Source organism: Dendrobates tinctorius, unplaced genomic scaffold, assembly GCF_039654945.1.
Source record: "Dendrobates tinctorius isolate UK_male_01 unplaced genomic scaffold, ASM3965494v1 ptg000011l, whole genome shotgun sequence".
In the NCBI taxonomy this organism is placed as follows: domain Eukaryota; kingdom Metazoa; phylum Chordata; class Amphibia; order Anura; family Dendrobatidae; genus Dendrobates; species Dendrobates tinctorius.
In genome coordinates, this window is record NW_027361679.1 from 85,699,220 (window position 1) to 85,725,522 (window position 26,303).

At 41.6% G+C, this 26,303-nt stretch overlaps 1 protein-coding gene across 5 annotated transcripts in view; it reads left to right on the forward strand.

Moving 5' to 3' along the window:
* The window catches only part of MYO1F (myosin IF), a 233,401-nt gene that overhangs the window by 48,003 nt on the left and 159,095 nt on the right, over nucleotides 1–26,303 (forward strand). Inside the window, exons 1-4 of one of the 5 annotated variants that reach the window (XM_073544127.1) lie at nucleotides 34–303; nucleotides 2,787–2,924; nucleotides 12,708–12,797; nucleotides 15,751–15,845. In XM_073544127.1, coding sequence (XP_073400228.1) covers nucleotides 187–303; nucleotides 2,787–2,924; nucleotides 12,708–12,797; nucleotides 15,751–15,845 — 440 coding nt within the window. In that variant the 5' untranslated portion in view covers nucleotides 34–186. Of the gene's footprint in view, nucleotides 1–33; nucleotides 304–2,786; nucleotides 2,925–12,707; nucleotides 12,798–15,405; nucleotides 15,425–15,750; nucleotides 15,846–16,354; nucleotides 16,496–26,303 lie in introns of those variants that run through there. The other 4 variants (XM_073544137.1, XM_073544147.1, XM_073544167.1 and 1 more) reach the window with 4 other exon arrangements.

Sequence of the window (26,303 nt, forward strand, 5' to 3'; positions counted from 1 at the left end):
AATGCGATCTGTGTTTTTTTTTTATTGGATAGCACTAGGATTAAAAATATGGTCATGTGAACGGGCCCTTAAAGTGCACCTGTCAGCTGTTTTGGCCGCTATACTTATCTGGAAAGGTCAGAGAGGCTCAGCACCTGCGCACTGCAGTACTTTGCTCTGCCCTCAACAGGGCAGATAAGTGCACCTATGCAGGAGCGCGATGCCAGGAGTGATGAAACAACAGGAGGGCGGCATCGCAAGAAGATGGGAGGCGCCGGACCCGGACCTGCGACACCCATCGGACCGGACAGCCCCCCCCCCGGGGTGAGTATAATAAAACTTATTTTTCTTATCTTTCAGGTCGGACCGGGGGCTTATCTACAGCATCATAGAATGCTGTATATCAGGCCTGAAAGGCAGTGGCCTCATCTTAGATCAGCCAAACTGCTGACAGGTTCCCATTAAGTGTATCTCCAGAGATATGCTACCGCCTGCTGTGACACTGGGTGTGGAGAGAAACAACTGCATGTAACTGTACGAACCAGCATGCAGTTGTATTCTCCCTTGTGGGCAATGCACATATAAGCCGTCTTCCACAGTGTGTCTACATCGGACATTACCTTTCTGAATCCTGCTCATATAGGTACCATACACATGGTCAGGTTTTTAAATACATCAGTTAGGGACTGCTCTGATATGGGTATGCCTTGACGTTTGGTAGAGCGGATAAGGCCTCTTTCACAAATCAGTTTTTTGCCATCAGTCGCAATCCGTCATTTTTAGAAAAAAAACGTATCCGGTGACTGATGACGCTGGATCCGTTTTTTCTCATAGACTTGTATTAGCGACGGATGGCCTCACGTTTCGTCCGTCGTTCACTGGATCCGTCAGAAATTTTGTGTCCTTCGGGCAGAGACGTCGGACAAAGTAACGGTTTTTGTCTCCGTCAAAAAGTCGGACAGCGACGGATCCAGCGCCGTCTGGCTTTGGCTATAATGGAAGCCTGTGGGCGCAGGATCCATCGCTGTCTGTCATATGAAGGAATCCAGCGACGGATTCCGTTTCTTTAAACTGAGCATGCTCCAATTATTATTACCAGGTAGGGCAGTCGGATCCAGTGAAAAAACGGATCCGTTGCATCAGCTTTTCACAATCTGCAACAGATCCGTTTTTTTCCAAAACTGCTGGATTGCGACTGATGGCAAAAAACTGATGTGTGAAAGAGGCCTTAGTATACATTATTTGCAAAAAATGTATCAACCAAATACCCTGTTTTGTTATCATCTTTTTACTAGCACTTGCTGTTTACTGTTACTTTTTACAACAGAGCATTTTTATACGTTTGTTATACTGTGTTTTTCTGTGTTTCAATTGTGATCTTTGTGCCTGATGGCAGATCATTTGTATGCTTGGAGGTAATAGGGTTTTCATGAATTAGAAAATCATATCTGTAGGGTATTTAAAGAGAGACTTGCCTGCCATAACTGAATATGAGGCCATAATAGGATCTTGGAGTTAGCTAAATCTTAATATATCAAAATATGGAATGAGGTTCCCGAATACTACTACTCTTGTAACCACTGATAACTTTTTATAAATTTATAAGCATGATGGCCTTATAGAGATATATACTGTAGTTTAAGTCTTATAAGATGTAGACTGTGAGCCTCTCCTTATGTACTTGTGCGTCCCTTGTCTTACACTTGTTTATTATTCTTGTATATATTACACTTGTCTATAATTCCCCTTTTGACATGTAAAGCGCCATGGAATAAATGGTGCTATATAAATGCATAATAATAATAATAATAAGATATATAGAAGTAACTGTCAGTTGAAAAGCATATTAAAAGTTTTTGCTATGTAATCTGAGAGCAGCATGATGTAGGGGCAGAGACCCTGATTCCAGTGATGTATCACTTCCTGGACTGTATGGTGCAGTTTTCATAAAATCCATGTTTTCTCTGCTATAGATGTGGTATGAATACTGAGCAGTCTATATCTGTGGACACTGTACATGGTCAGGAAGCTGCCAATCGGTGGTGGGGGCGAGGTTACACAGATTAGTCTGACTGCCTAGAATTTGACACTTAAGCCCCCATTACACACTGCGATATCGCTAGCAATATCGCTGTAAAGTCACCGATTTTGTGACGTTGCAGCGATATTGCTAGCGATATCGCTGCATGTGATACTTACCACCGACCGGCTCCCCCGCTGCTCATCGTTGGTCGCGCGAGAACTCCCTGGACCATTCCTCATCGGCCACTTCATGCTGTGCTTCCTGTGGCGCCGACGAGCGAGGCATGGAGGTGGGTGGGAGGACGTCTGGATCGCCTCGTCTGACAGGTAAGTAGCGACCCCCGACCCCCACTATGTCGCTGGTGAGATCTGCCTGTGTGGCAGCTCACTAGCGACCACTTAGCGATGTACCAGCGATCCATATCGTTGTTGGGATCGCTGGTGCATCGCTAAGTGTAACGGTACCCTAAGTCCAGCAGTGATAATCTCCTACTGATAAAACTCATCCCTGGAATCAAAGCCTCTGCCCCAACATTATGCGGCTTTCAGAATAAATAGAAAAAACCTGCTAACAAATTCCGTTTAAAGGCTTTCACAGTCAAATGTAATGCCATCCTATTTTGATGTCAGCATTATGATGACCATATTAATATTATAGTGTTCCATAGTGATCAATGTTCAGTCCAACCTCTTGGATTCCATGTGTGGAAGATGTATTACCGCTTTCAAAATGGGTTAAGTCAACTTTCATTTTTTTAACCTTAAATTCTGTCTTATTTTTCTAGGGAAGCAAAGAAAGGTATCATTGGCAGAGCCAAAATGTCAAGCAAAGTGGAGTTGATGATATGGTGCTTCTTTCCAAGATCACAGAAGATGCCATTGTGGAGAACCTCAAAAAAAGATATATGGATGATTACATTTTTGTATCCTTTCAATGAATGTAATTGATTTTTGAGATCCTGGTTGGCGACCGTCTTAAACATCAACTGTGCCAAATTATCAAAAATAGGCAACCATTTTTGTGGACAAGTGTACCACCCCCTTAAATAAACCTTGCCCTCCATGTAACACTCCCAGCATAATGTCCCTGACTAGTAAAGCCCCCAAACTCTTCACAGACAACTCATGAGATTCCATATATTTTATTTTTAGAAACTTCCCAAACACCCATATTAATTCAGAGAAATAATGTAGAGGAGCAGCATCCAATCCGGGTGAAAAAATGTGCAAAAGTTTATTCTGCCATTAAAAAAACATACAACGTTTTGACCACAATTGGTCTTTTTCAAGTATAGCACACAGCATATATGGCGGCCTTATATAGAGAGGAACATCCAATCGATAGTAAGGAACCGCCCATTGATAATACATACAAAAAAACAATGATATGCATATAAATATTGTTCAAAATATCAAATACAGGATCATTATATATCAAAACAAGGCACCACAACAAAAATAATACAAATATAATTTAAAAATGATGTCAAGAGTAATCTTGTCCTATGATGTCACTTCTTCTGGGAGTATGTACTGACATTGAAAAGTCAATGGGGAAGAGTGATTTGGGTGCGCTAGATAGCGCTTCCTGGCCAGCTAAGTCTGTGTGAGTAATCTTGATAGGCTGCTGGTTTTGGCGCCTGTTTTTAATATTCATCTATAGGTTGCCTAGTCTGCATGACCTCATTTTTTGTATCAACACAGGAGATTGGTTAAAGGGTCACTATGGCGACTGTGATGTGCATATGTGATTGGTGGCTTTACATGAGGGTTGTGGTATACTACTCTTTACATAAACAGGTTTTTATTATATTTGTATTATTTTTTTGTGGTGTCTTGTTTTGATATATAATGTTCCTGTATTTGATATTTTGAACAATATTTATATGCATATCATTGTTTTCTTGTATGTATTATCAATGGGCGGTTCCTTACTATTGATTGAATGTTCCTCTCTATATAAGGCCGCCATATATGCTGTGTGCTATACTTGAAAAAGACCAATTGTGGTCGAAATGTTGTATGTCTTTTCAATGGCAGAATAAACTTTTGTACATCACGCCTGCCTTTTTGGAAAACACCAGTGATTGTCTTACCGCTGTCTCCAACATCATGTCCTCCCTCTATCTGAACCTGTCAAAAACTGAACTCCTTGCATTTCCTCCCTCTATTAACCTACCTATGCCCGACATTGCCATTTCCGTGTGTGGTTCCACCATTACTTTTTTGAATATTTAAAAAAAAAAAATGAACATTTAACTTTTTTTCACAAAAAAAATACTTCAGATTCAATTTTTTTTATTTTACCAAGGGTAACAGGAGAAATTGAACTGCAAAAGTTATTGTGCAGTTTGTCCTCAGTACGCTGATACCTGATATGTGGGGGGAAACCACTGTTTCGGCGCATGGCAGAGCTCATAAGGGAAGGAGCGTCGTTTGACTTTTTCAATGCAAAATTGGCTGGAATTCAGATCGGACGCCATGTCACGTTTGGAGAGCCACTGATGTACCTAAACAGTGGAAACCCCCCACAAGTGACCCCATTTTGGAAACTAGACCCCCCAAGGAACTTATCTAGATATGTGGTGAGAACTTTGAACCCACAAGGGCTTCACAGAAGTTTATAACGCACAGCCGTACAATTAAAAAATCATATTTTTTCCACAAAAATGATCTTTTCACCCCCAATTTTTATTTTTCCAAGGGTAACAGGACCCTAAAATTTATTTTGCAATTTGTCCTGAGTATGCTGATACCCCATATGTGGGTGTAAACGACTATTTGGGTGCATGGTAGAGCTCGGAAGGGAAGCAGCGCCATTTGACATTTTTGGCTGAAATTGAGATCGGACACCATGTCGCGTTTGGAAAGCCCCTGATGTACCAAAACAGTGAAAACCCCCAACAAATGACACCATTTTGGAAACTAGACCCCCCCAAGGAACTTATCTAGATGTGTGGTGAGCACTTTGAACCCCCCTGTGCCTCATAGAAGTTTATAACGCCCGGGCGTGAAAATAAAAAAAAATCGTACTTTTTCCACAAACATGATCATTTAGTCACCAATTTTTTTATTTTCCCAAGGGTACCAGGAGAAATTGGACCCCAAAAGTTGTTGTCCAATTTGTCCTGAGTACGCTGATTCCCCATATGTGGGAGAAAACTACTGTATGGGCACACGTCGGGGCTCGAAAGGGAAGTAGTGACGTTTTGGAATGCAGACTTTGATGGAATGCTCTTCGGGTGTCATGTTGCTTTTGGAGAGTCCCTGATGAACCTAAACAGTGGAAACCCCCCACAAGTGACCCCATTTTGGAAACTAGACACCCTAAGGAACTTATCTAGATGTGTGGTGAGCACTTTGAACCCCCCCCCCCCCCCATGCTTCACAGAAGTTTATAACGACCGGGCGTGAAAATTTAAAAAATCATTTTTTTCCACAAAAATGATATTTTTGCCCCCAATTTTTTATTTTCCTAAGGGTAACAGGAGAAATTGAACCCCAAAAGTTATTTTGCAATTTGTCCTGAGTAGGCTGATACCCCATATGTGGCTGTAAAACACTGTTTGGGCACATGGCAGAGCTTGGAAGGGAAGGAGCGCCGTTTGACTTTTTCAACGCAGAATTGAGATCAGATGCCATGTTGCGTTTGGAGAGCACCTGATGTGACCAAACAGTGGAAATCCCCCAATTATAACTCCAACCCTAACCCCAACACACCCCTAACCCTAATCTCAGCCCTAGCCCTAGCCCTAACCCTAGCCCTAGCCCTAACCCTAATGGGAAAATGGAAATAAATACATTTTCTTTTAATTTTATTATTTTTCCCTAACTAAGGGGGTGATAAAGGGGGGTTTGATTTACTTACTTTACTTTGTCAGCTGTGATAATCAGCTGACACCCAGCTGCGATCAGTGGCGCTCACCACGTGGGCGCCGCTGATCGCTGTGACGTACTCTCCCATCCCTGGGTATTAAGTCCCAAGGCACATGGACGGGATAGTACGTCACATGACAGAAAGGGGTTAAAAACTCATTTGTTCAGACTGGCCTATCGCCTCAACGCATTAACTTAAATATCCCTGTGTGGCTCATTTCTAAATTTTTTACCATAACCAGGTTCCTCGCATCATGTTCTCACATGCTTTTTGCATTTAATAGCCCTCTGTGTCTGTACTGTTACATATTTAGACTGTTAGCTAGTTCATGCAGCAACAGGAACACCCGATTCTTACGCTAGGGAAGGTCCAAACCATAAAAACAATAAAAGCAATTGTTACCATCCACCTTTCGTGTCTCCCCTTTTCCCTTATAGATTGTAAGCTTGTGAGCAGGGCCCTCATTCCTCTTGGTATCTGTTTTGATCTATGTGTTTATTGCTATGCTATTCTGTAATGTCTATCGTCTGTACAAGTCCCCTCTATATTGTAAAGTGCTGCGGAATATGTTGGCACTATAGAAATAAAATTATTATTATTACATTGTTTCACCCGGATTGGATGCTGCTCCTCTACGTTATTTCTCTGGATGTCCAATTGGGTCCTTGGACTGGGAGCGTGCATCTCCTTCATTCTGAATGTGCTGTCGGCTGCTTTCTTTTCTGACCCATATTAATTCAGACTTTGCTGTTCAGAATCCAGACTGCCTGTAAATTTATGGACAGTGGCAATCCGAGTTTATATTCTTTAAAGGGTATCTGTCCCCCCCCCCCAATTCAAATTCAGCTACTTAAATATTGATATAGGGGCTTAGTCCCTGTAAAAATCATACCAATATTACACATATAGTGTTGTAGTTGCAAATAAATTAACTTTTATTCCCCATACAAATGAGAACTATTTGGTGTACCCTTGGCATGACCAGTGGCTTAATGCACCATTACCGGTTTGCCTCTCCAGCATTGTTCCTGATTTTGATTGACACCTTTGGCTTTCTCACAATGAGCTCTCTAAACTAAAATCACTGTTTTTGCTCATGTGCACTGATACTGATGGAGTCCAGCAGCACAGTCAGTGTGGGTATGCTCTGATCTCTTGCTCCTCTGTGTGCCTGCTCGCTCACACACAGGCTGGCAGGTGATGAGAGTATGCCCACCCAGACACTGTGAGCGCATCATTGGTCTCCTCCAGAGTCAGTGTGCATGAACAGAGATTTGAGTTTAGGAAGCACTCGCTGTGAGAAAGCCAGTGCTGCCAAACAACATAAGGAGAACTTAACGATGCACCAAGGCATTAGCCACACCAAAGGTTCACCAGAGCACCCTTATTTGCATATGGATTAAAAGTTAACTCATCTGCAGCTACAACACTAAAATGTATGTTACTGGTATGAGTTTTATAAAGACTAAGTCTCCTATAAACGGCGAGTGAAAAAAGTGAAATAAATATTGAACACCTCACCAATTTACTAAGTTAATATGTTTCTAAAGGTGCTATTGACATGAAATTCTCACCAGGTGTCAGTAACACAGAAAAATAAATCAAACCATCGATGTCCAGAAATTATGTTATGTGTAATATTGAGAAATGATTATTGAACATGCTTACTGAAATGTATTTAATACTTTGTACAAAAGCCTTTGTTTGTGCTTTAAGATGCCTTCTAGATGGAGAAACTAGTCTCATGTATTGCTCAGGTGTGATTTTGGCCTATTCTTCCACACAAACACTCTTGAAATCCTGACAGTTCCGTGGGCTCCTTTTATGAACTCTGAGCTTTAGTTCTTTCCATAAATTTTCTATTGGATTCAGAACAGGTGATTGGCTAGGCTATTGTAGCAGTTGTATTTGCTTTCTCTGAAACTAACTGAGAGTTTCCTTGTCTATGTGTTTGGGATCATTGTCTTACTGAAATGTCCACCCTTGTTTCATATGCATCATCCTGGTGGATGGCAGCAGATTTTAATCAAAAATATTTCAGAACATTTGTCCATTCATCATTCCTTCAATTAAATGAGGTTTGACAGTACCGTATGCTGAAAAACAGCCCCACAAGATGATGTTCCCTCCTCAAAACTTCACTGTTGGCTTGAAGTTTTAACATGCTGTGTATTATAGCATCCAAAGAGTTCAATTTTAGTTTCATCTGACCAAAGTATCTCATTTTTGATATACACTGTGTTTCAGGGTATTGTCCCTCCTCAGTACAAAGTATGAGGTCTGATTTGGCTGAGTGAGAGGCAAAGACTGGGATCTAAAGCATAAGGTTTCTGTGGAGAGTGACATGCCAATATGATGAGACTTTAACAACTTGCATGCTCCTTTGAGAAATTATATATGCAAATTGTCTCTTCATAGAGGAAGAGGACTTGAACTCTTAGCCTCTCACTCAGCCAAATCAGATCTCATACTTTGCACTGATGTGGGGCAATACCCCGAAACACTGTGCCTACAAATTGAGATTCTGATTTGGCTTTTATCCTAAGTCATATTTCAAGCTTCGTTAAAGGCTCCATAATGACTTGTAGGATTGCCTCTTTCCAATCCATGGCACTAGAATTCAAGTCCTCTTCCTTTCAGAAGAGACAATTTGTGTATGGCATGAGTCAGACAAACTATAATTTCTCTAGATACTAAATAAATAATTGAATACCCAATTCAATGAAGAAAGACAGATAAAGTACCATTACCATTTTATCACCCCATTGCAAAACCACTTATATAATTTAGTTTTTTTCCCCTTAAAATCCTTCTAATACCATGATCACAAAACATCTCACATCTACTAATTAGTAACTTTTTTTCTGTGGGAGGGAAAAGTAAAGAGAGAAGTTGTGGTTAACTGAAAAAAAGAGTCCTTAAATGGACAAGAGATAGAAGGAAGGAAGAGGTAGCCCGATGTAGGGGCTGCTGTGTATGACGCATCCAGCAATGATACATGCTGCAACTGCTTTTTATTTTCCAAATTCAACTTCTTTTTTTTCCGCTGAGATGTCGTTTTGCGTAAAAAGGGTATGAACTGTGAATGTTTGGCTTTTTACGTTCTGTACACTTACAGCTAGATAGATTTAAATGACAAATGTGTGGTTTGAAGGCATTGCAAAAGATCGAGTAGACATCAATATTTACCTAACTTTTCTGTAATTGAGGTTTAATAGGTAATCCATCATCTTCATATCAATCAGGCTAAACATAAACTTAATATAACCAGATAAGTATACACAAAATATGTGTTTCTGCCAGACCTAAATTAAATGCAGGGACTTTTCCTGTCTATGTAATTAACAAAAAGTCATCAGGTCTGCAGTGGTGAAGTAGGGGCCCTCTACAGTAGGAGTCATAAGTCCTTAAAGCGGATAAGTCACCAGATTTCACAATACATATGACTAAAAGATTTGCTTAGACCTGATAAGATTGATGTACTTACTTTGAAAATCAATATCTGGATATGTATACAATCATTTCTGAAAATTTAACTCAATCTCCAGCCACCTTACCTGATTGACAGCTCCTCAGGGACCCTCTTGCTGTTGAGATCTCAATCCACAGCCATCAATCAGGGTGGATAGCGTTAGGTTCCTGTCGCTGCACAGCAGGAATCCCAAGCTTTGTCTTCAGCGGTCTCCCATTCCTCTACGGCCACAGTGGAGCCTGCTCAGCAGACTCGTAGATCCCAGCACTCTGCTAACACCAGCATTGTAGGCTTGGTTGCTGCTGGCACCTCTGGTCCAGCTATAGCAACACAGGCTGGCCTGCAGCGAATGACTCCAGGGACTAAAGGCCCCGTCTCACTAAGCGATCTCGGTAGCGAGATCGCTGCTGAGTCACAACTTTTGTGACGTAACAGCGATCTCACCAGCGAGATCGTTGTGTGTGACAGCGATCAGCGAGCAGCCCCCATGCCGGTATCGCTGATCGCTGCAAGAAACCTCTGGACATTTCTTTGGTCGCTGGTCTCCCGCTGGCCAGCACGCATCGCTGTGTGTGACAGCGGGAGACCAGCGATCAGGTGTAAAAAAATAATAAAAAAAATAAAAAATATAGTTATTCTCACCTTCCGATGTCCCGTTCAGCCATCCTGCCTCTCTCCACGCTCCGGTCCCAGTGATCCTTTGCATGAATGACCGCGAGACTTTGTTATCCCTCGAGACCGTGACATCTCGCGGTCATTCGTGCAAAGGATCACTGGGACCGGAGCATGGAGAGAGGCAGGATGGCTGAACGGGACGTCGGAAGGTGAGAATAACTATATTTTTTATTTTGATTCTATTTTCTACAGCGATAGCTAGCGATGCCGGGCGCTCGGCATCGCTGTGCTGATCGCTGGTGAAGCTGTCTGTGTGACAGCTCACCAGCGATCACATAGCGACTTACTAGCGATCCTGACACCTTCATATCGGTGTCGGGATCGCTGGTAAGTTGCTTAGTGTGACGGGGCCTTAAGTCCTCCTTTTGGTCCCCTGAGCATGCCCATGGGACGATCTCTCATTGGAGATCGGAGGTCACATGTTCAGGTCCTTCTCCAGCTCAGATTGGACCATCAGGGGGGTCGCGGCTATAAAAGGTTCGCATGGCTACCCTGCCATGTGCTATGATAGAACCTGATGCGATATCGCTTAGTGTGTGTGAGATGATGGATGTATGACTGATTCATTAAGATTTCCCCTCCTCTGATACGTATGAGTTAGGGTTCAGGAATCAGAGTAGTACCATAGTTCTAGCACTGCTTTGCGCTGGAATCTAGTCTCTCACCATTCTCTAGCGCTGTTGCGTGCGCTTACCAGCACAGTTGTTAAGCTGGATTTTGGTTATCAGCAGGCCAGACATTCGCTCTGAGCGGTGCTACATATAGCAGTGACCTGTGACGTTAACTGGTCTCGCTTACATGCCAGCTGGTGTGGACTCCGTGAAGTAACAGAGTCCGCCTCTGCAAGCACTGGGTCAGGGGTTACCCGCCGGTGTCCGGCTTTCTCATACTTTACATCTCTCCTCATTGCTTAGCTGCAGGTTATCACCTCTGCACGGTGGACCCCGGGCTGTGAACGCACCTCAAATCCTATTACCATTTTTATTATTGGGTGCGTTCCGCCAGTCCTTAACAGAGAGTGAATACACTGTCAATCTATAGCTGGACTCATAAAAGTGATTATAAAGCCATTTTCAAGTGGATTTTCAATGTAAATATGGCAGAGTCATCAGGTCTAAAAAAAATGTTTAAAAAATGTATATAGCTCGGTTACAGTTTGTATTGTACAATCTATTGTCAGATATAAGAGCATCATAATGTGTGGGGTTTTGGGGACATCACACTAAGTGGGAAGGTCACTGTGGACACATCATACCATGGGGCGGTCACTCTGGGGGTATCATAGTGGATGATATGGAAGTGAGGCATCATAATGTGAGGGATCACTGTGGGAGCCTCATTAAGGCTATGTGCCCACGTAGCGTTTTAAACCGGACACTCAAAACCGGACTCCTTCCCAGAAAACGCGCATTTTTTCAGCGCGATTTTACCGCGATTATGTTCTATGTTTATGCCGCGATTTTCACGTGTGAAATTCAAGCACTTTCCAAGCGATTTGAAGCATTGCTTGGAAAGTGATTGACAGGTTGGTCACACTCGTCAAACATAGTGTTTGACAAGTGTGACCAGGTTTTTACTATTGAGGCCGCCTATGCGGCTTCAATAGTAAAGGATAGAATGTAAAAAATAATAAAAAAATAAAAAATCGGGGTATATTTACCTTCCGACGTCCCGTGCAGCCTCAGCGACGCTCCCGTTCCCAGCGATGCCTTGCGAGACCTGTGATGACGTTGGTCTCGCATTGCTATAGTGATCTCACGAGACCGCTAGAGTAACGTGAGACTACGTCATCACAGGACCTTGCCGCAAGGCATTACTGGGAACGCTGAGGCCGGGAAGGCAGCGCGGGACGTCGGAAGGTAAATATACCCCGATTTTTTTATTTTTTATTCTTTTTTTTACAGGGGTATGGTACCCAGGGCCTGGAGGACAGTCTCCTCTCCTCCACACCGTGGGTACCAACCGCACATGAGACGCTTAACTTCCCGCATGGTGGGCATAGCCGCATGTGGGAAGTAAGCGATTCTCATGCATTCCTATGGGTGCAGAATCACGGCATTTCTTTGCGATTCTGCAAAAAGAATGAGCAAGCTGCGTTTTTTTTGGCGATGTGATTCTGCCGCGGAAAAAAGCGCAGCATTAGCACAGCATAGGAATGCATGGGGGACGTTCTGTACGAGTTTTTAAAACGTTTTTGCAGCATTTTCGCGCCGAAAATCGCGGCAAAAACGCTTACAAATCGCATCGTGTGCACACAGCCTAAGAGTTTGGGAGAACAGAAGGGACAACACACTGTGCGTCCAGCACTGTAGGGGCATTATTCTGTGTTGGGTTTACTCTAGGGAAATCATAAAGTTTTGTGGGCACTATGGGACTTAATACTGTGCATATGAGGGGTAATGTGGGGGCAAATTGTGTGGAAAAATTCACTCTGGAAATATTAAACTATGTGTGGGGGCCATAATGATCTTTGGGGACCTTGCAAGAGGTATCATAGTGAGTGTGAACACTAAAGGACTTCAGTAGAGGCCAAATGACTGTGTATGTACCCCATTACATGTCACTCATTCACCAAAACTGTTTTACCTTCTCGTTTCATTTTCATCTGGACGCTATAGCATTGCTTGTTACAATACTTTTTGCATACTATCAATGTAGTTTTTTCCTTTACTGTACTGCCAGACATACATAGGCTCTGTACTTATTTCAGTCAATCCTTTTAAGCAGATGCCGTATTTCACAGACCGAGAAATTGAGTTATATCAAGGAGCTGTAAGTAATTCTTTGTTCATATGTAGATTATGTAAAATATAGTGAGGATGAGAGAAAGAGAATTTCTGCAAACCTGAATGTTTCACCAAATTTTTCATGTTGAACTAGTAGACACAGAATGTAATAGTGCCTTTTATATTTCGCCTCTCCGTTGTGGAGATATTAACAATCAATATATTTGGCACCTAATGAGTTACCTTTAGCTAAAGGTGTATTCCCATCTACAAGATCCTCTCCCAATATGTAATAGGTGTAATAATAATAATAATATTAGCAAATACCTCCAATTAGAAATGTTGTATAGTTCTTCTGATTCTCTATGTCTCTTTCCTCATGTGCAGGAAATGCAGGACCAGGGCCAGATTGGCCATCTGGCAATTCTGGCAAATGTCAAAAGGGCCTGTCTGGTCATGGGCTGCCTTGTCTGCTACGTTTTTAACAGAATTGGTGTTCTCAAGACACTCATACTTGTTAAAAGTTGTGACGGAGCATAAATTTGCTGACTCCCTCACTTACCCCAGCAGGTCACAGGTATCATTAGAAATATTGGTCTTGTAGTAAATCTTGCTTTCCTCTATCTTGGGTAGTATTAGCAATTTATCCCATCTAGTGCTTGAGGATCGGGACAGCATGGGCCTGTGTGATTTCAAATGCCAGGGCTGAATTTCATCCCCAGTCAGTACCTGTGCAGGACCTTAGGTTGCAGGATTTGGGAGTGTTTAGTTTGCAAAAGAGAAGACTGAGAGGAGACTTAATAGCTGTCTACAAATATCTAAAGGGCTGTCACATTGTAGAAGGATCAACTTTATTCTCATTTGCACAAGGAAAGACTAGAAGCAATGGGATGAAACTGAATGGGAAGAGACACAGATTAGATATTAGAAAAAACTTTTTGACAGTTAGAGTGATCAATGAGTGGAACAGGCTGCCACGAGAAGTGGTGAGTTCTCCTTCAATGGAAGTCTTCAAACAGAGGCTGGACAGACATCTGACTGGGATGATTTAGCGAATCCTGCTTTGAGCAGGGGGTTGGACCAGATGGCCCAGGAGGTCCCTTCCAACTCTACGATTCTATGATTTATCCATGGTTATGACCACTAGCAGCTAGCTAACTAAGGCTACTTTCACACTAGCGTTGTGTGACTTCCTTTGCGATGCGTCGTTTTGGAAAAAAAATATTAATCTTTTCATTATTGTTCTCCGGTGTAAAGGATACAATAATAAGAAATACTGATGTAAAATATGAACCAAAATTGCAATTTATGAATATGATGTGACGACTAACGCACATTTCATTTTTCACACTGTTAATATAAATTGTTAGGCCGCGATCATACATTCAGTATTTGGTGAGTTTTTTACCTCAGTATTTGTAAGCCAAAACCAGGAGTGGGTGATAAATCCAGAAGTGGTGACGTGTTTCTATTATACTTTTCCTCCGATTGTCCCACTCCTGGTCTTGGCCTACAAATACTGAGGTAAAATACTGACTAAATACTGAATGTGTGCACATGGTCTAATAGAAACACGTCACCATTTCTGTATTTATCACCCACTCCTGGTCTTGGCCTACAAATACTGAGGTAAAATACTGACCAAATACTGAATGTGTGCACATGGTCTAATAGAAACACGTCACCATTTCTGTATTTATCACCCACTCCTGGTCTTGGCCTACAAATACTGAGGTAAAATACTGACTAAATACTGAATGTGTGCACATGGTCTAATAGAAACACGTCACCATTTCTGTATTTATCACCCACTCCTGGTCTTGGCCTACAAATACTGAGGTAAAATACTGACTAAATACTGAATGTGTGCACATGGTCTAATAGAAACATGTCACCATTTCTGTATTATCACCCACTCCTGGTCTTGGCTTACAGATACTGAGGTAAAATACTGACCAAATACTGCACGTGTGAACGAGGCCTTACAGGGATTTTTTATTTAGCTAAATGTAGTACTGAGGAGTACATTGGCATTTTCATTAGTATTATTTTGGGGTACTCACACATTTTTAATCAATTGTACACCAAATGACCAAAAAACAGCAATTTTATTATTGTTTTTAGTTCTTTTTATGGCGTTCACTTTGCAGTATAAAGCATGCATTAATTTAGTAGTTTAATGGCACGGGTCATTGTGGTTGCAACAATGCCTAATATATATACGTCTTAAGCCGGGGTCAGACTTGCGAGAGCTATGCGAGAAACTCGAGCCAGTGTGCAGCTGCATGTATTTCTATGCAGCCGCACACTCCGGTCCTGAGTGCCGGCGGCAGTGCCGGGTATTGATGCGAGTTTCTCGCATAGCTCTCGCAAGTCTGACCCCGGCCTAATAGTGTAAGACCCTAAATGCCTTGCAAATTGATGGTGGTCTGAACCCTGAGACCTCCACTGATCACTTAAAGACTAGGTTCACACCATTTCCATCTGAGAAAGTGGGATCAGAGTCGAAACTGATTATCTCTCAGGTAGAGAGAAAAAAAATAAGTTTCTCCACCTACTCCATGATGTCAGTTCATGAGCATCGAAGTGCACTCGGATCTCATCTGAATGCGGTCCAATCTTTTTTCACGGACCCATAGATATTAATGGGTGAGGACCATCTAATTCGCAAAGGTAAAATTTGCACAACCCCATAGAATAACATGAGTACAAGTGAGAACTGTCAAAACCAAGGATAGCACTTGTTTGATTGAGAAACGGTTGTGTTGACGAGCCCAAATATTGACCCAAAGCGCTCACCTCCTGCAATAGTGTGTACATAGCACAATTTATGGGCTGGATCGAAAGTCAATGCTCTGTATACATGGCTCATTCAGTAACTGAGTGCTTTTACCTCCTGACGCAAGTGCTTCAAAACAATGTTTGGAGCAAGCGGTATGTCCTAACTATGTTTTCATGGGTTTTCTAAGTGGCTTATTGTTAAATTTGTTTTTCCTCAGGCTCAGTATGAGAATCCCCCACATATCTATGCATTAACAGATAACATGTATCGCAATATGCTGATTGATGGTGAAAACCAGTGCGTCATCATCAGGTGAGATACTGGATTCCAGTCCTTATGTTGTGCACAGTGAAAACTTCAGCAGCTAATTACAGTAGTACAATTGTGGGTGAAATCTGTGATGAGATAGTATGCAGTGTGTAATGACCAGCACTGACAATATGACATTCCCAGCAATGTTCTCTCCAAGCATTTGCAGCTACTGAGCAAACAGCTAGAGAGCTGGGCACGCTTTCACCATAGATGCGTGATTGAAAATCCTAATTGCAGCAAAATAAAACCTCAGAAAAAAAATGCACCAAGGTAATACACATTTATTATACATAGGGCTGGGACCAGTAGTAGGTAAGCGCCTAAGGCATTACCTTACACCACCCTCTGGACAGCACTATTGGATAAAACATAATTATTACTGCTTGGATGTTGTGTAATGGAAGTGAAGCTCGTTGGATGCAGTGAAGAGCAACAGAGTTTACTTTAAACAGGATATTGACATACAAGGGATACTCCGGAGGCACAGGGAGATGAAATCAACAACGAAAGGCACAGGTCCTGTCTGCCTTCTCTAGCAGGCGGCTAGCTCCTGCAGCACCACTAGCACTGCTCGGTCCCGGCTCCCTGCCGTCGCTGGCACCAGACTTCCAGGAAAGCCTCTACTACTGCCGCCGGTGACTGCCCACCAGGTGGCTATCCTGATACCTTGATACTGTTGGCATTGCAGCACAGTGACAGCCGGGTCACCGGCAGAGCAGTGTCAGTGTGTCACTAACACAGCCCATCAGTTGACCTAGGCTACCACATGCCAGCTGTCACTGTAGGGTGTGTGCTGATACTTGTGCAGACACTAGCAGCTGTTCTATACTCCTTCTGCAGTGCACTCTTATCCTGTAGAGCCATTTATAAGATCCTGTATAATCACTGCTGATCTGCTACAGGTTCTGGCCATATTGGTCAGCTGTCCTCCTAGGATCTGTCAGGATCAGAAGCTTACCAAGGAGGGTTTCTTTCCTCACTCTCCTATGCACACCTTGCCCTTGTCCACACCTCTTTACCTTCATCCTGAAGATGACTTACTTCATCCAGCTGCATTACGCATTTATGCATCATGGCAGTGCTTTAGAGCTCAGCAGAAGTGGGGTCTTGTCTTCAATGGTGCCATGTACTTACAACCGCACCCCCAACACATGCCACCATCCTTACTTCTTTTACACCTTACCTGCTTGCTCAGTGCGGATCTCTACAGCCTATAGCTTGAGTGAGCTAAAAGATCTAAATTTCCTCAATCTGCTATCCATAAATACAGTGAATGTATGCAAATTGCATAAATGTGTATAAATGATCTGTTTGTATACAGTATTAACCTGCGATAGACAGATGTTATATAGACCTTTAGCTATGAGATAGATAGATAGATATTTGGAGAGAGATAGATAAATAGATATGACATAAATAGATAAATACTCATGCCCTTAAAGGGGTTCTCCCAATGAAATCTGTGCTCCTGGCTGCTGACTGAATGACTGAGGTATGTGTCAAACAGCTTTTGTCAGTTGAGACACAGGTCTCGGGAGCTGCATATCTTCAGTCTGCAGCCAGTTATAACACATAACTAGAATGGGCTGCAGTTTGGATTATATCAGATATGCCATTTTATCTTATTCTTGGAGAACCCCTTTAAAGAGATTGTCCAGCCCAGTACAGTTTTTCCTCAAGCATGCATCTTAATCGTACGTAAAATACACGCTGTTAGGATTCGACTCTTTTTGCCAGTCATACTGGTTGTTATGCAACAATAAGCAAATTAAGCAAGACTGTCACAGGTTTACCGCGATAGAGAGGAGCCAGAAGACTGCAGCGTCTGATTTCTTTTACTCCTGCACTGATTAGAAGCATTTCACCTTTGTATTACGTGGTGTAAATTTCAGGAGCTAAGGCAAGGTACGTGGCCCCGGTGTCTTCACATCAGAGGTAATCCGGGAAACAGGGCGAGCTAGGGTGCCCCTAGCGTTAGGAACAGGGAAGGAGCCCCTGGTCCCTGGACACCCGACAATAGAGTCATGACAATGACAGTGAGACCTTCACATGTGCCAATAATCTACCATCTAAAAGGGTTTTTCCCATGAAAAAAATGTATATTTTAATCAATAGGTCTTGGAATAATAATGATTTCCACATTTGGATGTGTTTGTAAAAATGTTCTTGTGGTGAGAGAATCTTGCTATAATCTGGCTGTGTCTGACCATGCAGGTACATGGTCTGATCATTCCACAGCTCCTGGGCAGGGAGGCAGAAAGAGTATACAGACATTACAGCACAGGATCACAGTTTATTCTTTTTGTGCGATAAAACATTTTTCTGCCTGTTTTTAACCTTTTCACAACCTATGATGTACAGTATATACGTTATAGGTCATATCCCTACACTTCATGAGGGCACTGAGCCTACATGTTTTCCAGCACAATTCAGCTGATTTCATCGACTGCCTTGTGTCCCAAACAACTGCTGGTGGAATCATGATCCATCCACAGTTGTTAACATGTTAAATGCCGCTGGTAAACTCTGGGTAAATCGCGTCAATAATCCCGCCGATTGGTGCCTGTGTCACATGACCGCGGGGCACCGATGGGTTGGCAATCATAGCAGATGATCATTTTAGCTAAAGCCCTGTTATGTGTAGCACAAACAATCGATGATCGCAGCTTCTAATCTCCCATGGAGACTATTGAAGAAAGTAAAAAGTAAAAAAAATAATGTTTTTAAAAATATTTAAAAAATTTGAAAGTTCAAATCAACCCCATTTTGCCCCATTCAAAATAAAACAGTAAAAAAAATACACAAATTTGCTATTGCCCCGTTCAGAAACGTCATATCTATCAAAATATAAATATAATTAATCCGATTGGTAAATGGAGTAACAAGAAAAAAATCAAAACATCATAATTAAATTTTTTTGGTCGCCGCAACATTGCAATAATAGGCAGTAACAAGCGATCAAAACGTTGTATCTACCCCAAAATGGTATCAATAAAAACGTCAGATCAGCATGCAAAAAATAAGCCCACATCCAGCCTCAGGTCCCAAAGAATGGAAAAAGTTATAGGTCTTGGAAAATCACGCTATTTATTTTTTTGCAAACTTTGGATTTTTTTTTTCATTACTTAAATAAAAAAGAACTTATACATGTTTGGTAGATGTGAACTCGTAATGTCCTGAAGAATCATAATGGCAGGTAAATTTTAGTATTTAGTGAATATGGTAAAAAAAAAAAAAATTAATTGTGGAATTTTTTCAATTTCACTGCTCTTTAAATTTTTTTTTTACTGTTTTCCAGTAAATGATATGGTGAACTCGTCCCTCAAAAAACAAGCCCTCACACGGCCATATTGACCAAAAAGTAAAAAGTTATGGCTCTGGGAAGAAGGGGAGCGAAAAACAGAAAAGCAAAAACTGAAAATCCCAAGGTCATGAAGGGGTCAGACAAGGCCATTAGGCCGGGGTCACACTAGCGAGGAATACGGACGAGAGAGAGGCGTTAAGAGCACGCATTAGACACGGACCAATGATTCTCTATGGGTTTGAACCCAACAGCCGTATATTTCTCGTCTGTATTCTACGGTCCGTGCCAATCGCAGTATGCTGCGATTGTCAGCGTACTACGCCCGTAGTACGCCAATGCAAGTCTATGGGTGCGCTAAAAATACGCATTACACACGGACCAGATGTGTGACTTGCGAGAAATACGCACCAGGTGTCTTTTAGAAAAGCCGGTAATTCTGTGCGCTATACAGTAAAATCACACTGACAGGTTTTATAACACAAACGAAAGAATAGATATAGACACATAGAATACATATATATATATACATGTCATTGAGACACATATATATATATATTTCACAGAGTTCTGACATAGCAGAATAGCCGCTAATTCAATTGGCGGCTTTTGTGAAATCATTCCCCAACTCGACATAAAATGACACATGGTTTACATACAGTAAACCATTTCATTTCATGTTTTGTTTTGTATGTCTTTCATTAGTAATTAGATGAGGGTTGATGTGTAAAATTTGGGAGGTGTAGGTGTTAAGGGGTTAATTCATTGTAAAAAAATGTGTGGGCTCCCGCATTGACAAATTACCGCGGGAGCCCACACATTTTTTTACAATGACAGTGACAGTGGCTGAGCTTCTGCACTAACAGCCAGGAGTGGTGTCCGCGCCACCCCTGGCTGATAACCCCCTAATTGCTGCAATTGAGTGTGATCGTAGTGTTCTGGAGGGAGGTAAAGGGATGGGAGCTCCGTCTGCCTTTAGATCAGTGTCCCCTCGATGTCAGCACAGGGCCCGATCGTTGCCATGGTGACCCGGGGTCATCATGACGACCTCTGGGTCATCAAGCTATGGAAAGCCTCTGAGATCCATGGTGTCAGAAGCTTTGAATATAGGTATAATGCACTGCAATGCTGGTGCACTGCAATGTATTATACCTGCAATCAAACTAAAAAAAGTGAAAGTCCCATAAAGTGACTAGGTAAAAAAGACAATTTTTTTCAAAAATCTAAAAAAATATTTAAAAATAATGAAAATAATAATATAAAATCCACTAATAAATACACATTTTTATTTGAAAGAAAATTAAATAATCAAAAAAAATACACAGGTTTGGTAACGCCATCTTGTCCTGCAAAAAACAAGCCACAATATAGCTCCATCAGTGGAAAAATAAAAAAAGTTATAGCTCTCAGAATAAAGCTAATGCTAAAATAATTATTTTTTCTATAAAAGTTTTTATTGTGTAAAAACTGTATAAATATGGCATCGCTGTAATTATACTGACCCGAAGAATAAAACTGCCTTACCAATTTTACCACACGCAAAACAGAGGAAAAAAAAGCAATTCCTGAATTGCTGGATTTGTTCATTCTGCCTCCACAACAATTGTAATAAAAAGCAATCAAAAAATGTCATGTGCCCAAAAATGGTACCAATAAAAACGTCAGCTCGTCCCGCAAAAAACAAGCCCCAACATGGCTCTGTCAGCCAAAACAGGGAACGGCGTAAGAAATAAAACCAATTCTTTTGTGGATTTGTTCATTCGGCCTCCCAAAGATCACAATAAGGCGATCACAGTGGTTTACCCCCACATATGGAGTATCCGCGTACTCAGGACAAATTGCGCAACTACTTTTGGGGTCCAATTTCTCCTGTTACCCTTGGGAAAATAAAAAATTGGGGCAAAAAGATCATTTTTGTGGAAAAAATATGATTTTTTATTTTCACGGCTCTACGTTATAAACTTCTGTGAAGCACTTGGGGGTTCAAAGTGCTCACCACACATCTAGATAAGTTCCTTAGTGGTCTAGTTTCCATATTGGTCTTACTTGTGGGGGGTTTCCACTGTTTAGGCACATCAGGGGCTCTCCAAATGCAACATGGCGTCCGATCTCAATTCCTTCCAATTTTGCGTTGAAAAAGTAAAACAGCGCTCCTTCCCTTCCGAGCTCTGCCATGTGCCCAAACAGTGGTTTACCCCCACATATGGGGTATCAGCATACTCAGGACAAATTGTACATCAATTTTTGGCATCCAATTTTTCCTGTTACCCTTGGGAAAATAAAAATTTGGGGGCAAAAAGATAATTTTTGTGGAAAAAATATGATTTTTTATTTTCACAGCTCTACATTATTAACTTCTGTGAAGCACTTGGGGGTTCAAAGTGCTCACCACACAGCCAGATACGTTTCTTGGGGGGGGTCTAGTTTCCAAAATGGGGTCACTTATGGTGGGTTTCCACTGTTTTGGTACATCAGGAGCTCTCCAAACGCGACATGGCGTCCGCTCTCAATTCCATCCAATTTTATGTTCAGAACCTCAAATGGTGCTCCTTCCCTTCCGAGCCCTGCCATGCGCCTAAAGAGTGGTCTTCTTCTATACATGGGGTATCGGTGTACTCAGGAGAAATTGCACAACAAATATTGCGGTTCATTTTCTCCTGATACCCTTGACGAAATAGAAAAAATTGTGTCCGAAGTAAAATTTTTGTGAAAAAAAGTAAAATGTTCATTTTTATCCTTCCACATTGCTTCAATTCTTGTAAAGCACCTGAAGGGTTAATAAACTTTTTGAATGCGGTTTTGAGCACTTTTGGGTATTTTCTGTCATATTGACTCCTCAAAGTGACTTCAAATGTGATGTGGTCCCTTAAAAATGGTTTTGTAAATTTTGTCAAAAAAATGAGAAATCGCTAGTCAAATTTTAACCCTTATAACTTCCTAACAAAAAAATTATGTTTCAAAAATTGTGCTGATGTAAAGTAGACATGTGGGAAATGTTATTTATTAACTATTTTGTGTGATATAACGCTCTGATTTAGGGGCATAAAAATTAAAAGTTTGAACATTGTGAAATTGTCAATTTTTTTGCCAAATTTCCATTTTTTTCACAAATAAACACAAGAAATTTTGAATAAATTTTACTACTATCATAAAGTATAATATGTCACGAAAAATCACTCTCAGAATCAGTGGGATATGTTGAAGCATTCCAGAGTTATAACCACATAAAGTGACAGTGGTCAGATTTAAAAATGAAGGCCTGGTTATTAGCCTACAAAGTGACTGGGTCCTTAAGAGGTTAATGAAGTACTCCACCTCTGTTGTTGCCTGCAACCCGGACACAACATAAACAGTGCTGCAGCCAATAACTGAGCTCAGTGACCCTGCCCGAGTTAATGGTGCAAACGCTGTGAGCCACTGAGATTACTGATTGGTGGCAGTGGTGTTGACGTGAAGTCAGCGCAGACAATAACAGAGACCAGGAGCAGTGGCGGAGACTCAGCATTAGGGCTGATACTCATCTCTGAGGAAAATGAACGAGTGCAATCCAATAAAAAATCGGATTGCACTCTGACCAATGTTAATCTATGAGTCCCTGCTCATCTGCGATTTTTTTTTTTTTTTCTCAGCTCAGATCGGAATGAGGAAAGTAACAACATGCTGCGATTGTCCTCATATATCGAATGAGACTCGCAAATGGGTGTGCGAAAAAAAATCACACGGCACTTGGGCCATGCGAATGGGTGTGATAAAAAAATCATACGGCACTTGGGCCATGCGATTGGCGTCCAATTTTTACACATCCATGTCCTTTAAAAAGTCGGCAATTCCTCTGCACCGTACAGTAAAATTACAGTGTGACCCGACCGAATAGAATAGATACCGTAGAATACATACAATAGATATAAAGAGGGTCAGTGACATTAGTACAGTGCTTGTATAGCTTACTGTACGTGTATTTTTGAACTTACTAAATTATTTCCTGTAAAACTTGGTGTGCGATCCCCCAACATTTTATTAACTAGCAGAGGGAAAGTGGACAGCTGGGGGCAGATGTTTATAGCCTGGGAAGGGGGTAATACCCATGGAGCTTCTCAAGCTATAAATATCAGCTCACTTGTGTATATTTAGCCTTTCCTGATTATTATCCTGGGACCCCCAACAAAAAATGACGTATGATCCTTCAATATTTAATAACCAGTGAGGGCTAGGCAGACAGCTGCGGGCTGATATTAATAGCTTATAGAATCATAGCATCGTGGAGTTGGAAGGGACCTCCTGGGCCATCTAGTCCAACCCCCTGCTCAATGCAGGATTCGCTAAATCATCCCAGACAGATGTCTGTCCAGCCTCTGTTTGAAGACTTCTATTGGAGGAGAACTCACCACCTCTCGTGGCAGCCTGTTCCACTCATTGATCACTCTAACTGTCAAAAAGTTTTTTCTAATATCTAATCTGTGTCTCCTCCCATTCAGTTTCGTCCCATTGCGTCTAGTCTTTCCTTGTGCAAATGAGAATAAAGATGATCCATCTACAATGTAACAACCCTTGAGATATTTGTAGACAGCTATTAAGTCTCCTCTGAGTCTTCTCTTTTGCAAGCTAAACATTCCCAAATCCTGCAACCTTTCCTCATAAGACAGGGTTTGCAGACCGGTCACCATTCTGGTCGCTCTTTTCTGAACTTACTCCAGTTTATTGATGTCTTTTTTAAAATGTGGCGCCCAAAACTGGACACAGTATTCCAGATGAGGTCTGACCAAAGAGGAGTAGAGGGCAATAATGACTTCACGTGATCTAGACTGTATGCTTGTTAATACATCCTATAATTGCATTTGCCTTTTTTGCTTCTGCATCACACTGTTGACTCATATTCAGTCTGTGATCTATTAGTATACCCAAGTCTTTTTCACATGAGCCTCTGCTTAGCCCTATTCCTCCCATTTTGTATATGCTTTTTTTCATTTTTATTGCCCAGATGTAGTACTTTGCATTTTTCCCTGTTAAAAACCATTCTGTTAGTTGCTGCCCACTGCTCCAACTTATTTATATCTTTTTGAATCCTTTCTCTCTCGTCTCTAGTATTAGCTATCCCTCCTAGCTTTGTGTCATCAGCAAATTTAATCAGTTTACCCTCAATTCCTTCATCTAAATCATTGATAAAGATGTTGAACAATACAGGGCCCAGGACAGAGCCCTGTGTTACCCCACTTGAGACATTCTTCCAACTGGATGTGCAGCCATTTGCAACCACTCTTTGGGTCTGATCACTAAGCCAATTATGAATCTACCTAACAGTTGCCTTGTCCATTCCATACTTAATCATTTTTTCAATAAGGATTGTGTGAGATACTTTGTCAAATGCTTTGCTGAAGTCAAGATATACTATATCTACAGCATTTCCCTGATCCACCCAATCAGTGATTCTGTCATAGAAGGAAATTAAGTTAGTCTGACATGGCTTATCAGTTACAAACCCATGCTGACTCTGTTTAATCACTTCATTTTTATCCAGGTACTTACATATATGTTGTTTAATAATTTGTTCAAAGATCTTTCCTGGTATAGAAGTCAGACTCACCGGCCTATAGTTGCCTGAGTCCACCTTCTTCCCCTTTTTGAAGATAGGAACAACATTTGCTCTTCTCCAGTCTTCTGGGACTTCTCCTGTTCTCCAAGAATTTTCAAAGATTATGGAGAGGGGTTCAAACATTTTTTCTGCTATCTCCTTCAGTACTCTGGGGTGTAATTCATCTGGACCTGGAGACTTCAATTCATTTAGTTTAGCTAAGTGTTTCCTCACTATCTTTCTGTCTATAGATATCCTGGATTCTTCTATTCCCTTAATAGGACAGTGAAGAACAGTTGATGTGACATTTCCTTTCTGAGAGAAAACAGATACAAAATAGGAATTTAAAAGTTCGTCCTTCTTAGGAAAGGGCCATGAATATTGGCCCTCTCACAGACTAAAAACTTCAGCTCTCAGCTGCCCCAGAAAAGGTGCATCCATAAGATGCACCAATTCAGGCACTTAGCCTCGCTCTTCCCACTTGCCCTGGTGCAGTGGAAAGTGGGATGATAGTTGGGGAGGTTGATGTCACCTTTGTACTGTAATGGAGAGACATCTATTAGACGCCCCCATTACTACCCCTATAGTGATATTGTATAAAAAAACAGATTTAATTGAAATAATGACACAGACTTCTTTAATGAATCTAAATTAAACAACGCAAGCTATAATTACATCAATGTCCAATCCACTGAAGCCAATGTCTCCTGTAACAGAATTAAAATAATAAACAACCATATTCGTCACCTATCTGTTGAGAAGATAATAATCCATTTATCCCACAACATGTCTAGCTCTGCTACATCTAGATGGCAGGCTGCATTGTTGCATGATGCAGCTATACAGCCTGCCTTCCAGCAGAGACTCTGAGCTGTGCGTGCTTGCTCAGCTCAGTGCATTGCAGTGAACTCCTTTCACCATAGTGATGTCACTGCTAGTGTGATAAAGTTCACACGCTTGCTGTGCCATCAAAAAGGTCCTGAGAATTCACAGCCAATGAACTCAGTTCAACTCACTCAAGTCAGCACGAATGTCGTTAGTGTTATACCTTTTCCCAAAAATGAGCGCTGGATTTAATATTTTATGTAGCCACTGGGTTGATGACCTATAAATCTAAAATTGTGGCTGTTATTCACCATCTCTGAGTTTATAGCTGCATCTGCGCCACTGTTTCAGACTTTGTTGATCGACTGTAGCGATGACATCACGTCTATGGCGCACGTCATGGCTGCAGCCAATCACTGTACTGGGAAGCTCAAGCTGTCCAAATTGGCATTACCACTGAGCCCAGTGATTGGCTGCAGCACTAAAGTGTGCTGTTGACGTGACAACACCATTGCAGTCTATCAACAAACTCTGGAGCAGGTCTGTACCCAGGGAGGGGTAGTAACAGCTTTGTTTGTTATTTTATAGATCTATAACCCTTGGTTACATAAACCAGACACACTTTTAACATCTCGCCTTTCATAGCTATAAGGCCAGGGGTCACACTTGCAAGAAACTCGCACGAGTCTCGCGTCACAACAGCTGGCACTGCCACCGGCGGTTCGGAACAGAGCGCTCAGCTGCATAGAAATACATGCAGCCG